Source organism: Oratosquilla oratoria, chromosome 41 (genome assembly GCF_046742065.1).
Source record: "Oratosquilla oratoria isolate Oo_2021 chromosome 41, ASM4674206v1, whole genome shotgun sequence".
Classification (NCBI taxonomy): Eukaryota; Metazoa; Arthropoda; class Malacostraca; order Stomatopoda; family Squillidae; genus Oratosquilla; species Oratosquilla oratoria.
This window is the reverse complement of record NC_134817.1, coordinates 42,959,083-42,973,210: the sequence shown is the minus strand read 5'-3', so window position 1 is coordinate 42,973,210 and position 14,128 is coordinate 42,959,083. Positions and strand designations below refer to the sequence as shown.

Below are 14,128 nucleotides of genomic sequence, written 5' to 3'. Positions count from 1 at the left end.
CTTTCCAGGCACGAACCGGTCTCATTAGCCACCTTCGCAAACACCAATAATAACTCACGAAGACCATCTTCCTCGACCACGAGGGATGGCCACGACGACATATATATATATAGATACATATATATATATATATATATATGTATATATATATATATATATATATATATATATATATATATATATACGTACATATATATATACATAAGGCAGTAAGGGGAAGATGGGCAGAATATTTTAGGGAGTTGCTAAATGTGAAGGAGGATAGGGAAGGAAAGATAGCTGCAGTGGGAAATGCGAAGAAAATGAGAGTGATGAGTGAGGAGAATGGAGGAGAAATAAGGAAGGATGAGGTGAAGGCAGTTGTTAAGATGATGAAAGCAGGTAAGGCACCTGGTCTGGATGGATGCCATGCAGAATGTCTGAAAAAGGGAGGTTCAGTGATGGTGGACTGGTTGGTGAGGTTATTTAATGTTTGCTGGAGAGAGGGTAGAGTACCGGAAGACTGGAGAAGTGCCTGTATAGTTCCTCTTTACAAGGGAAAAGGGGACAAGTGTGAATGTAGTAGTTTCAGAGGGATTTGCCTGTTAAGTGTAGTAGGGAAGGCTTATGGGAGGATCTTGATTGAGAGGATTAGAAGAGGAACAGAAGGAGTAATTGGTGAGGAACAGTGTGGATTTAGGACAGGTAGAGGTTGTGTAGATCAGATCTTTGTGGTAAGACAGATATGTGAGAAAGCTATAGGAAAGGGGAAGGATGTTTTTTGGGCTTTTATGGATCTGGAAAAGGCTTATGATAGGGTAGACAGAAAGGCACTGTGGGAGGTTATGCAGATTTATGGGATAGGAGGAAAGCTTTTGGGAGCTGTCAAGAGTTTTTATGAGAGTAGTAGAGCTTGTGTCAGGATTAGAAATGGAGAGAGTGAGTGGTTTGAAGTAAAGGTGGGACTTCGTCAAGGATGCGTTATGTCGCCCTGGCTGTTCAACTTATACATGGATGGGGTGGTACGAGAGGTGAATGCTAGGGTAGTGGGTCAGGGATTGGAGATGGTTAAAGAAAATGGAGAAAAGTGGGAGGTGAGCCAGCTGTTGTTTGCGGACGACACTGCGCTTGTGGCAGGGTCGGAGGAGGGATTGAGGAAGCTGGTGGCAGAGTTTGGGAGAGTATGTGATAGAAGAAAGCTAAAGATAAATGTGGGTAAAAGTAAGGTGATGAGATGTACAAGGGGTGAAAGTGGCAGTAATCTGGAAGTGAACATTAAGGGAGAGCGACTGGAGGAAGTGGATAGTTTTAGATACTTGGGTGCAAGTGTAGCAGGAAAAGGTGGAGTGAAGGTGGAGGTAGAATGTAGATTGAGAGAAGCGAGTAAATGCCTTGGTGGATTAAAGAGTGTAATGAGGAATAGACATTTAGTAATGGATGCGAAGAGGAGACTGTATGAAGGAGTGATTGTGCCAACAGCACTGTATGGGGCAGAAACGTGGAACATAAGAGAAGAAGAGAGAAGGAGTTTGAATGTGTTTGAGATGAGGTGTCTGAGAAGTATGGTGGGGGTTACTAGGCTGCATAGAGTGAGAAATGAGGAGGTGAGGAGGAGAACAGGGGTGAAAAAGGATTTGGGAGATAGGGTTGATGAAAGAATATTAGGATGGTTTGGACACATGGAAAGAATGAGTGAAGAAAGACTAGTAAAAGAGGTATGGAAGGCAGATGTGGAGGGAGTGAACATGAGGGGACGTCCTAGGATGAGGTGGATGGATGGGGTGAAGGGGGCTTTGGGGAAGAGGGGAATGTCTGTTGAGGAAGGAAGGGAGAGGACGGAAGACAGAGGTGAGTGGAGAATGGTTGTATATGGATGATGTTGTGATTGCATGAGGAGGAATGGGCGGCGGGGGGGTAGTATGTGTGAGTAAATTTTGACGCAGCCCGAAGGGATTTCTCCCCGTCCTCTCCTTATATGCAAGGGGGGACGGAGAGGGGGGGTCGCCGATTGAATGAAGCGGCCTTGCTGTGGATGTGCTGTGTCTTGCGGCACTGCTTCTGACCCGGGGCGGTGGGCGGGGTGCAGGGATGGCCCGTCATCCGGGAGGTGCTCAGATGGGAGGGAGGGTGGGAGGGGTGTGGAGTGTATTTAGGGATGAAATGGGTGGGAGTGTTTTTATGCCTTTCCCTTTTTGGCTACCTCCCTTGAAAGGGGGAAAGAGCCTTGGTATATGTATGTATGTATGTATATATATATATATATATATATATATATATATATTTATATATATGTATATATATATATATATATTTATATATATAAATATAAATACACACACACAGACACACACACACACACACACACACACACACACACACACGCACACACACACACACACACACGCACGCACGCACACACACACACACACACACACACACACACACACACACACACACACACACACACACACACACACACACACACACACACACATATATATATATATTGTTACGTACGTCAAGGTTAGTCTAAGGGGGGAACATACATAACATTTCGAAGTGAATGAATTTAAAGCATACAATAACATTTAACAATATTTATTACCAACTGACATTCCCAACAAATACAATTAAACTTAACATTAAATTAGACTTAAATTAAATTAACACTATTCAACTTGACCACTAGGAACTTGAACAAATTAAGAACTTGAGTACACAGAGAATTTGGTTCCTTCCGCAACGCCCTACGTTACCAGCACCGAAGGGATGATGAGTAGTCCGATTTCGTCTCTCGTCCACCAACACCAGATTAGAAGCGAGTGTATTCAGCTTACAGCTGAGACTGACTCATGGGGCGGTGAACCCTCATTTTATAGGAGAGAGTCGAAACCTCAGGTGCTTCGAGGGTTTGAAGCCGGCTCGATGAAACATGGTGCGACGTGGCGGGGTGTGATTCAGAAGTGTCGTAGTGGTTGTTAGGTGGTAATAGGTGGTTAGTAGAGGTATACCTTACACTCCCCCACCATTAAGACGCCGCCACATCGGGATGTAGAGGCGGTGAGTGAGAATAAGATGGTTTATATACGGCTCAGGGTATCGGCCAACACGTTTTGGGATCCGGTGATATGGTGGATGTCTATGTTAAATGGTTGAAGGAACAGAGACCACCGAAGCATCCTTTGGTTCGAAGTTTTGTTACGGTGTAGAAAAGTCAGAGGGTTGTGGTCGCTGTATATTTTGAGAGGTTTTATGCTAGGTTGAAGGTAGCACTCAAACTTCTTGATAGCAGCCACTATAGCCAGTAGCTCCTTCTCTACAGTAGAATAGTTGAGTTGATGGACGTCTAGTTTTGCAGAGAAGTAGGCCACTGGGTGAAGAGTGTCTGTGTTCTCCTGGAGAAGTACAGCTCCAATAGCGACATCACTAGCATCGGTGTGGAGAACGAAGGGTTTAGTGAAGTCTGGTGACCGTAGAACTGGGTCCCTTGTAAGCATCGCCTTAAGATGTTCGAACGCGGCTTGACAATTTTGTGTCCACTTGTATGGAACAGAACCGCTGGTCAGCTTGGTGAGAGGAAGTGCAGCTTCGGCGAAGTTCGGGCAGAATCTCCGATAGTACCCTGCCATACCCAAAAACCTCATGAGCGCCTTCCGGGTAGCGGGAACAGGGTACTCCATGACAGCAGAGATGTTAGCAGTCTTGGGTCGAACGATGCCTTGCCCAACTTCATGTCCAAGATACGTCACTGTAGCCTTTCCAAAGCTGGTCTTGGAGAGTTTGACAGTCAGGTTGGCTTGGCATAATCTGGATAGCACAGCATCTACCTGTTGGAGGTGTTGTTGCCAGTCATGAGAAAAAATCAAGATGTCATCTAAATACACCCCCACACCCTTTAAGTCTTGCAATAGGTAGTTCATTGCCCTCTGAAAGGTGGCCGGACTATTCCTCATTCCGAAGGGCATGACATTATAATGATAGAGGCCAAATGGTGTTGTAAAAGCAGAGATCAATTTAGCCTCTTCTGTTAAAGGTATCTGATAGTAACCTTTCATTAGATCTATTTTAGTAATGTACTGGGCTGTTCCCACCTCGTCAATTAGGTCGTCAATGCGGGGTAATGGATATGCGTCAGGAACAGTTATAGAGTTGACTCTCCTATAGTCCGTACACAGGCGAAGTTGACCTCCCTCCTTCGGCACCAGCAGGCACGGCGAAGCCCAGGGGGATTGACTCGGGCTGGCCAATCCGTGGTCGAGCAGGAAGTTGACCTCACTCCTCATCTGCTCTCGCTTCTGGGGGTGGATTCTATAAGGATTGTGCCTAATAGGAGAAGATCCAGGTACAAGCTTCACGTCATGAGTGGCAATGTTGCAGATGCCGGACACATCTTTGAAGAGAGAGTCATATTTGTGAATGATTTCAGTTACATTATTGGCATGTTCATTCGTGAGATGACTAAGGTAGGGAACTAGGTTACCAAGTATATGCGAATTATCGGTAGGATGGGAGTCAATGTTCGGTAAAATCTTGTCAAAATTAATGTACATGGCATTATTAGGTGTATGAGACATAACATTAGGTACAGTATTCACCGCTAACACTTGTTTCTCATAGTCTAGTAGTGGGCTAGTGGTCTTATATGGTTTAATTAGGTTCACATGAATATGTTGGGTAGCCTTGCGACGGTCGGGTGTTGAAATTACATAGTTAGAATCTGATAGTTTCTTAGAAATTTTGTATGGTCCATGATATTTAGCGCTAAGAGGTGAACCAGAGATAGGGATGTATGCCAGGACTAAGTCCCCCTCTTTGAACTCTCTGACCAAGGCTTTTGAGTCAAAGTTAGTCTTCATTACAGACTGGGCATGAGCTAGGTTAGTTTTGGCAAAAGAACGAACTTTATCCAAGTTAGATTTAAGAGAGGTAATGTAATTGTTTACCGTGACTAACTTTGTAGAAGGTAAGGAGATCAAATGATCTTTGATGACCTTGAGGGGTCCTCTTACCTTGCGTCCAAAGAGCAACTCAAAAGGTGAGACCCCTAGGGATTCTGATGGTGTTTCCCTTATGGCAAATAGAAGAAATTGCAGGCCCTCATCCCAATCTCTGTCTTCCTCACAGCAGAACTTCCTAATCATAGATTTCATAGTCTGATGAAAACGTTCCAAGGCCCCCTGCGACTGAGGATGGTAAGCTGTTGATAGAGTTTGTTTAATACCGAGCAGCTTTAGAACTTCTGCAAATAGAACACTGGTAAAATTGCTACCTCTGATTGGATTTCTTCTGGGATTCCAAAGGTCGTGAACAAGTTAGTGAGTGTATTAGCAACAGTTTTAGCAGAGATATTCTTAAGAGGAAAAGCATCAGGGTATCTTGTAGTTGGGCAAAGTGTGGTGAGAATGTATTGGTTGCCTTTCTTTGTCTTTGGGAGAGGTCCAACAATGTCTATAATTAATTTACTGAAAGGCTCAAAAGGTACTTTAATAGGCTGCAATGGATATGGTGGTATAGTTTCATTAGGTTTCCCAACAATCTGGCATGGGTGGCAATTCTTAACAAATTCAGCTACATCTTTTTTCATGCCAGGCCAATAAAACTCATTCAGAAGGCGAAGATATGTCTTCCTTATTCCTAAATGACCTGAGAGACCTTGGTGAGCTACTTCCATTATAGGAGTTCTCAAGCTGGTGGGTAATACAATTTGGTGACATTCTGCCCAGGTGTCATCATCTGATAATTGCGGTGGTCTGTAAAGTCTCATGAGGATGTTCTCATGATAGTAGAATGATGGAGGATGTAGAATATCTTCCTTGGGAACTACTTTAGAGTGTAAGGGAGTTAGAGTAGTGTCATTCTGTTGTGCTTCTAATAAACTCTGTTCAGTGAATATTTGTGGAATAGCACTTGGAGGAGGAAGGGGTGAATGTGTAGGTGTGTCTTTTAATTTTTGGGATCGGGTTACCGCACAACTAGGGAACAAATTTGGCTGTTCTCGCTCTAACTCATCAGTAGGGTTATGCGTTAAGGGAGTGTCACTCAAAATGATAGGAGCAGGAGTTTGTACAAGTCCACCAGCTATGTCATTACCAAGAAGTAAACTACAGTCTGGGATAGGAAGGGAAGGTTGTTCGCTCACCGCCACCGTTACAGGTCCCTGAACAATGCCGCAGCTGAGGTGCACCCGAGCTAGTCTCAAAGGAAACTGGCTGTTAAAGTCATGGAGGTACACACTTTCGCCGGTATAATTGCTGTCTATACCAGGAACAGATGACTTTAGTATAACCGTCTGGGCAGCAGCTGTATCTCTCACGATACGAATGGGGTGCACCTCGCCACCATCCTCCAGAGACACGGCACCAAGTGAACGGAAAGGCTGAAAGATATCGGCAGTTTTACTGGTTGGCACAGACAGAATTGCAGCTTCTGGTTTGCTGGGAGCAGTAGTTTGTGACACTTTACATTTAGGGTCTGGGCATTGTTTTATGTGGTGTCCACGTCTTTTACAAAATGAGCAGGTTAGATTTGTTTTTAAATTACTCTGATCTACCAGCTCACCATCCTTAAACCCACTATTAGACTTTACATTATGCTGGAGCACTCTCCTCTCCCTGGTGGGCGAACGATGGACCAGGGAAAACACATCAGCCAACTGTGCGGCCTTAATCAGGTCATTTTCTCCCCTATCGATGAGGTGCATTTTGATAGAGTAGGGAATCTTTCTTATAAATTCCTCTAATGCTATAACATTAACAAGTTCATCAAAAGTATTAACACTGGCTGACTTTAACCACCTCTTAAGACCCCTTAATTTCTCATAGGCAAATTCATGGTAAGTTTGATACTGAAGTTTATTAAGTGACCTAAATGCTTGTCTGTATCCTTCTGTACTGATTGAGTACGAAGCTAGAATTGCTACTTTAACCTCGTCATAATTAGTGTTATCGTCCACATTATTACATACTTTAAGTGCTTTATCAGACAGCTTAGGTTTAATAAGCCAAACCCAGTCAGGTTTAGGAATTTCAAAGTGTAGAGCTGTGGATTCAAATTCCCTAAAGAAAGACTCAGGATCACTATCAGGAAATGTAGGTATAAGCTTGACATACTTCAGCAAATCAGTCTTAGTTTTAGGAGAGTTGGCATTGTTTTGAATGTCTAATTGCTTAAGTTGAAGTTCATGAGCCCTTTCCTTTTCTCTTTCTTCTCTCTCCTTCTCTCTTTCTTCTCTCTCCTTCTCTCTTTCTTCTCTCTCATAGTCTATTTGCATTTGTTGAGACATTAGCTTCACTTTCTCTAGTTCAAGTAGTAGATTAGGATCTGAAGTTTGTAACGAACGTGAAGCTTCGAGGACATCTTTATCCCCTAAGTGAGCTAGAATTAGAGCACGTAGCTCATCTTTCCTTAAGTCAGGTTTGAAAGAGATATTGAAGGTCTTTGCTATATACTTTAAATCGTCCTTACAAATATTAGTCTCTTTGAATTCTTGGATATCTGGGTTACCCACAAACTCAGTCGCTTTGAAATCACTCTGCTTAGCCATGGTTTAAATTTAAAAGATTCCGTACTCTATATACATATATAAGTGAAACCTGCTTAGAGCCTGGCAAGTTAACTCGAGAATAAGCTAAAGGCCTTACAGGTATCATGAAGTTTATCACCTGGCATAAACTTAAGTGGCAAGACCGAATTAGGTTCTTGCAAGGTACGTTCTACTCGTAACAAGCCAAAAGGAAACAGGGGGACAGCAGCCCACACTACTGTAAAACAAGGGCCCTATTCATAGGTATACTCTGTAGTTTAAGTAAAAAGTAGAGTATTTGGGTTGGTCAAGTTACAGCGACGTAATCGTGCATAAAGTAAATTCACACAAGTTATAGTAAGTAAGGAAAAGGAGTCACAATTGCAAGCTATATGTGGGAGAACACCACTTCTGTCGGTAAGAACAATACATAGAACAACCTACTGTACTAACTACCCCTATTTGGCCATTTATAGAGAATTTAAAGCAGGTACAAGCAGGATTCACAATAAATGCACACAAGGTATAGAGACGTTGCGGAGAGAAGTCAAGTTCCAGGTGAAAATATTTTTCAATTTCAAGTTAAATACAATTATCAAACTATTAGAGAGAATCAGAGTGATTACGATGACTTATTACGATCAACGGGTCAGATTCCGGTCGGGCCCCCACAAATGTTACGTACGTCAAGGTTAGTCTAAGGGGGGAACATACATAACATTTCGAAGTGAATGAATTTAAAGCATACAATAACATTTAACAATATTTATTACCAACTGACATTCCCAACAAATACAATTAAACTTAACATTAAATTAGACTTAAATTAAATTAACACTATTCAACTTGACCACTAGGAACTTGAACAAATTAAGAACTTGAGTACACAGAGAATTTGGTTCCTTCCGCAACGCCCTACGTTACCAGCACCGAAGGGATGATGAGTAGTCCGATTTCGTCTCTCGTCCACCAACACCAGATTAGAAGCGAGTGTATTCAGCTTACAGCTGAGACTGACTCATGGGGCGGTGAACCCTCATTTTATAGGAGAGAGTCGAAACCTCAGGTGCTTCGAGGGTTTGAAGCCGGCTCGATGAAACATGGTGCGACGTGGCGGGGTGTGATTCAGAAGTGTCGTAGTGGTTGTTAGGTGGTAATAGGTGGTTAGTAGAGGTATACCTTACAATATGTATATGTATATATATATATGTGTATATATATATATGTGTATATATATGTGTGTGTGTGTGTGTATACGTACACACACACACACTCACACACAAACAAATGCACAAACTAGCACACACACACACACACACACACACACACACACACACACACACACACACACACACAGACACACACACGGTAGCGCGGTTGGTAGAGCGGTGGACTGGGAAGAACGGTGGTGCTCGCAGTAGCTGGTTCGAATCCTGCCCAGGGCCGAAATTATTTCCGTATCGCTGCGCTTCGGGTCGTTACTCTGACTCTCGTGGGCGGGGAGTTAGGTGTGTGTGGGTAAAAGGTCATAACATTACCCATAGATCGGTCATACGAGCTCTGAGCTCTCTTCCAGTAGGGATATAGCTGTCGATCACGAGTCGTACACGTGATCCAAAGACCAAGGTGAATACATACACACACACACACAGACACACACACACGCGCGCGCGCGCGTCATATTGACAGCGAAAATTGGAACTCCGAAAAAAAAAACACGAAATTTTCGTGGATTTCAACGATGAGGAAGTAAATGTGTTGTATTAGTAGGGAAGTGGAAAACTTGTGGTGTAGTGAGCAGGTGAAGAAAAAAGAGAAGGGGAGACATTACTAAGGAAAATGAAAGAAAACGAGGAAGGGGACGAACGGGCCCTGGACGTCAGTATGGGTGTCAACAAAAGGTGTGCAGATAACACAGACGAGGTCGAACATGTGAGTAGAGGTATTAAAAGTAGAAATCTAGATAATAGTAGCTCAATGGAAAGAGGAGAAAAAAAATAACGAAGCATGGGAGGTTAGGTTCAACCAACTAACACTAGTTATACAAAGAGTTGATAAACTGGAAGAACTAAAGAAAGAGAATTAAAACCTAACCAAAGAAATAGAAGAATGAAAAAGACAGTTAAGAGAAGTAAATGATGAGAATGAGGAATTAAACAAGAATAATAAAGAGAATAAAGAGTCCATAGGAAAAGAGGTAAGTGGTTGAAAAAAGTCCTAGGGAATAACAAAATTGAATTTAGAGATATAGTGAAACAACAGAAGAGGGAACAAACTAAGGACACCGTTATTAAAGTGATGAGAGAGAAGGAAAATAATGTAAGACACTTAGCAGGTAAAAATAAATGTATTAGGAATGGAAGGTAAAAAAAAAATCCAAATAGAACTACAGGAGTAAAAGAGAAGGAAAAGTAAACAAGGTATTTAAAATAGTTTAAGAAGATGAACAATAAAAAGGGAAGGAAATTGAAGAAATTTATAGAATAGGAAAATACAATATAGACAAGCTAGACCAATTAAGGTTAAATTCAGGTCACACGCGAGAGCAGAGAATGTCTTATCAAAAACAGGGAAACTAGCAAAGAATGATCTGTATCATCAAGTATGGATAAAATGAGAGATGAATAAAAAGGAAAGAAAGGAAGAGAAACAAAAAGAATAGAAGCTAAGGGAAGAAAACGAGAACAGAACAGATTCAGACATAGAGAAATTCTATTGGAGAGTAGTGGATATGAAAGATCAGGAAATGGTTCACAGAAGAGAAAAACGGAAGGGAAACAAAAAAACAGGATGGAGGTAACAGAAAATTAAAAGTGTCATTCACAAATATAGATGGCTTAAAAACAGGCTTCAATAAACTGAACAATTTTCTGAAACATAAAGAACCGGACATAATAGGAATTGTAGAGACAAAGTTGAAAGGTTTATTACTACACAACAGTGTAGGACATGGCACATATAATTATTGGATTACAAACAGAGAGGTAAAACAAGGTGGTGGAGTTATATTCCTGACTAAGAAGGACATAAATGTGAGGAATGTTACATATGGAATGAATAGAGTAGAGATGATTTTGATGTAAATAGAGGACAGGGACAAGAAGAGCAGGAAGTTTGTGGTAAATCATGTGCCTCCTAAAACGCCTTCGTTGGAAGAGAGAAAACACAAAAGTATGTTAGAAGACACAAGGATAACACTAAATAAGATAACGGAAGATGGAGGAAGAATAGCTATAATGGATGACTTTAATTGTAAAGAAATCTGCTGGGAAGAGATGACAGTGAAAGGTGGAGACGACCTATGGGGAAATGTACTACTTGATATGATTATAGAACATTCACTGACGCAGTTGATACAAGAGAATACTAGGTATAGAAATGAGAAAGAACCATCGAGACTGGACCTAATAATTATTTTCGTAACCTGAAATAGTGGACAAGATTGAATATATGAAAATATAAGGAACCAATAGGTAAAAGTGCCCACATATTAGTCAAACTGGAACTAAATGAGGAAAAATACATGGGAAAAAAATAACAATATAGAATAGGAAGATTGATGTATGGAAAAAAAAATTAAGAGAATTCTTTCAAAAAGCAGACTGAGAAATGACACACAAGGAGGAAACAACATTAGAAGTGGAATGGAATGTTTTGAAAAAAATATATATAAAGAAGGAGCGGAAAAGTATGTTCCATGACAAAAAAAAAAAAAGGACATGTAAAGTGTTGGTACAACAAATGATGTAGGCAGTTAATAGGCAAAAGGGATAAAGCTTAGATAAAATAGAAAAATGACCAAAGACCTGAAAAATGGAAAATATATACTAGTTATAGAAATAAATATGTACAAATATGCAGAGAAGAAAAGAGAAAATACGAAAAATTATGTCATAGAAAAATGTAAAGATCAACCAAAACTATTTTATAGATTTGTAAACAACAAACTGAAAAACAAACAAGAATTAGAGAAACTACGACAAGGAGAACTTGAATACACAGGGGAAATAGAAATGGCAGAAATTATGAACAAGCATTTGAAATCCCTGTTTACGAGGGAGAACATAGAACTAGAGATATCGAGTGGGAGGAGAAAGTCCCCCCTATGAAAGAGATAGAAGTAACAAAGAATAAAATAATGAATTACCTGAGTAATATCGATGTCATAAAATCGCATGGACCAGATGAAATGGCAAACCGGTTTTTGAGAGAATGCAGGAATGAACTAACAGACAAAATACATAGTCTAATAAGCAGTTCATTGAAGGAAGGAAAAGTTCCAGAAGATTGGAAAACAGCAAATATAGTACCAATATATAAAGGGGGAAACAAAGTAGACCTTTCTAACTAAAGACCGGTCTCTCTTACAAGTACGATAGCTAAAATTTGTGAAAGAATTATCAAAATTATATGGGTAAGGCATTTGGAAAAAAAAAAACAAAACATATTAAATCCAAGGCAATTTGGATTTAGACAAGGACGATCAAGTGTCGCAAACTTAATGTGTTTCTATTCATGGCTAATAGATGTAATACAAGAAAGAGATAACATAAGAACATAACATAAGAATAAAGGAGACTGCAAGAGACCATAAGGTCTACACTAGGCAGCTCCGTATCCATCACCACCTGTCATCTCCATCCATAAAGTTGTCTAATCGTTTCTTAAAACAATTGATAGTTTTAATGCTTACTACATGGTTACTAAGTTTATTCCATTTATCGACCACCCTATTAGTAAACCTATTCTTGCGTATTTCCTTCTTAAATCTATCGCTAGATAGAGTTTAATAATTACCTCTATTCGTTACCGTCCTAGCAATGAAACCTAATGTTCTGTTAGCTTTATTCCTGGCGCTAATGCACTGTTTCCTGGTTTTAAGGTCAGGACTCATTAGAACTCCCAAGTCTCTCTCGCACTCAGTTTTCTCTAAAAGCGTGCTATCTAAGCTGTATATATTTTCGGCGTTGTGTAGCCCTACGTTTAACACGCTACACTTAGAGATATTGAAGTTATTTTGCCATTTCACCGACCATGTGAACAATTTATTAAGATCATCCTGCAGAATCTCTGCGTCATCACCTGGCCTTATTATGTGTCCTATTTTAGTGACGTCCGCAAAGTTACTAACATCACTATTTGTCCCATCGTATAAATCGTTTATGTACAAAAATTAACAACAAGGGACCCAAAACCGAGCCCTGGGGGACCCTACTAGTAACATTGCCCCACCTAGAGTTATTCCATTTATGGTGACCCGCTGTTTTCTATTATTGATCCAAGCTTTAATCCATTCGAACACTTTTCCTCCTATGCCATGGGATTTTATTTTATTTAGTAGTCTCTGGTGTGGCACCTTGTCGAACGCTTTGCGTAATTATCATTGTTATCTGACGCCTTATATACTTTAGTGTAAAAGGATAGAAGATTAGTCACACATGACTTACCCTTGAAGAAACAATGCTGTGAATCACGAATTAAACTATGTATTTCGATGTGTTCTCTGAGTCTATTTACTATTACCGATTCAAGCATTTTTCCTATAACCAATGTCAAACTGATTGGCCTGCAGTTACATATAGACGATCTATCTTCCTTCTTGAAAACAGGAACAACGTTTGCCTGCCTCCAAGCAGTAGGCACAAAACCAGTGTCTACCAATTTATTAAATATTTCAGTTAACTGGTCGCAGATTTCAAATTTACACTCCTTAAGCATTCTTGGAAAATTTCGTCTGGACCCGGGGATTATGTAGCTTTAAGTCTTTCAAACTGCTTGACTACTTCTTCCTTACTAATGCTGATATTAGATAGACTACTTTCTTTATCGCCTCTGAAAATCGGATCGCAGTCAGGTACTTTATCTAGCCTCTCATTAGTAAACACCGATAGAAAATAATTGTTGAGTTCCTCACTCATTTTTTCCTCCGATTCCATCATGACATTTTATCGTTTTTAATTGGTCCTATTCTTTCTTTATTTTTTTGTTCTATAGAGATAAAAGAAACCCTTTGGGTTAGTTCTTGTTTGACTGGCAACCTTAATTTCATAATTACGTTTCACTGTACGTGTATTACTTTAAACCAGCTTTGTCATTTCGTTATATCTTGATATAAGGTGTGATTTGCCGGTTTTTTTTTCTTTTTTTTTCGTAAAGATCTTTTTTCATTCCGATCTCATGTTTCAATCTGTCCGTCATCTATTTGGGAGTATTACTATTTTTCCGTATTGACTTCAGGGGGATAAATGTATTTTGTGCATTAATAATTAAATCAGTTAGATTACTATAAATTCCATCCAAATTGCTGACCTATATGTTGAGCCCCCGCCCCCAAGTGACCTGACCCAAGTTATGCATATTACTTTGGTGAACCGACCCCTGGTCATGACCTGACCTTCAGTCAAGTACCGAGACCTGATCCCGTCGACAATGTTCGAAGCGTCTGTAAAGTCCGTGTAACATTTCATGTTCAATTTCAAATAGGTTTTTATGTTGTCAAATTTTCCTCCCCTGAAGTCTGGTACTTGGACGTTATTCGTACTTTTTAATTCTTCCCAAAGGATATTAAATCTTATTTCTTGATGATCGCTAGAGCCTAGACTATCTCCCTCTTTTACGTTGCTCATA

General features: G+C 40.4%; 1 protein-coding gene across 1 annotated transcript; it reads right to left on the bottom strand.

Moving 5' to 3' along the window:
• Positions 1-5,209: 5,209 nt before the first annotated feature.
• LOC143021174 (uncharacterized) lies at positions 5,210-7,522 on the bottom strand. The gene is made up of 2 exons (XM_076178466.1): positions 7,271-7,522; positions 5,210-7,144 (listed from the first exon to the last, which is right to left on the bottom strand). The coding sequence occupies exons 1-2, from the start codon at positions 7,520-7,522 to the stop codon at positions 5,210-5,212; spliced, it is 2,187 nt and encodes a 728-aa protein (XP_076034581.1).
• Between the last annotated feature and the right edge of the window lie 6,606 nt (positions 7,523-14,128).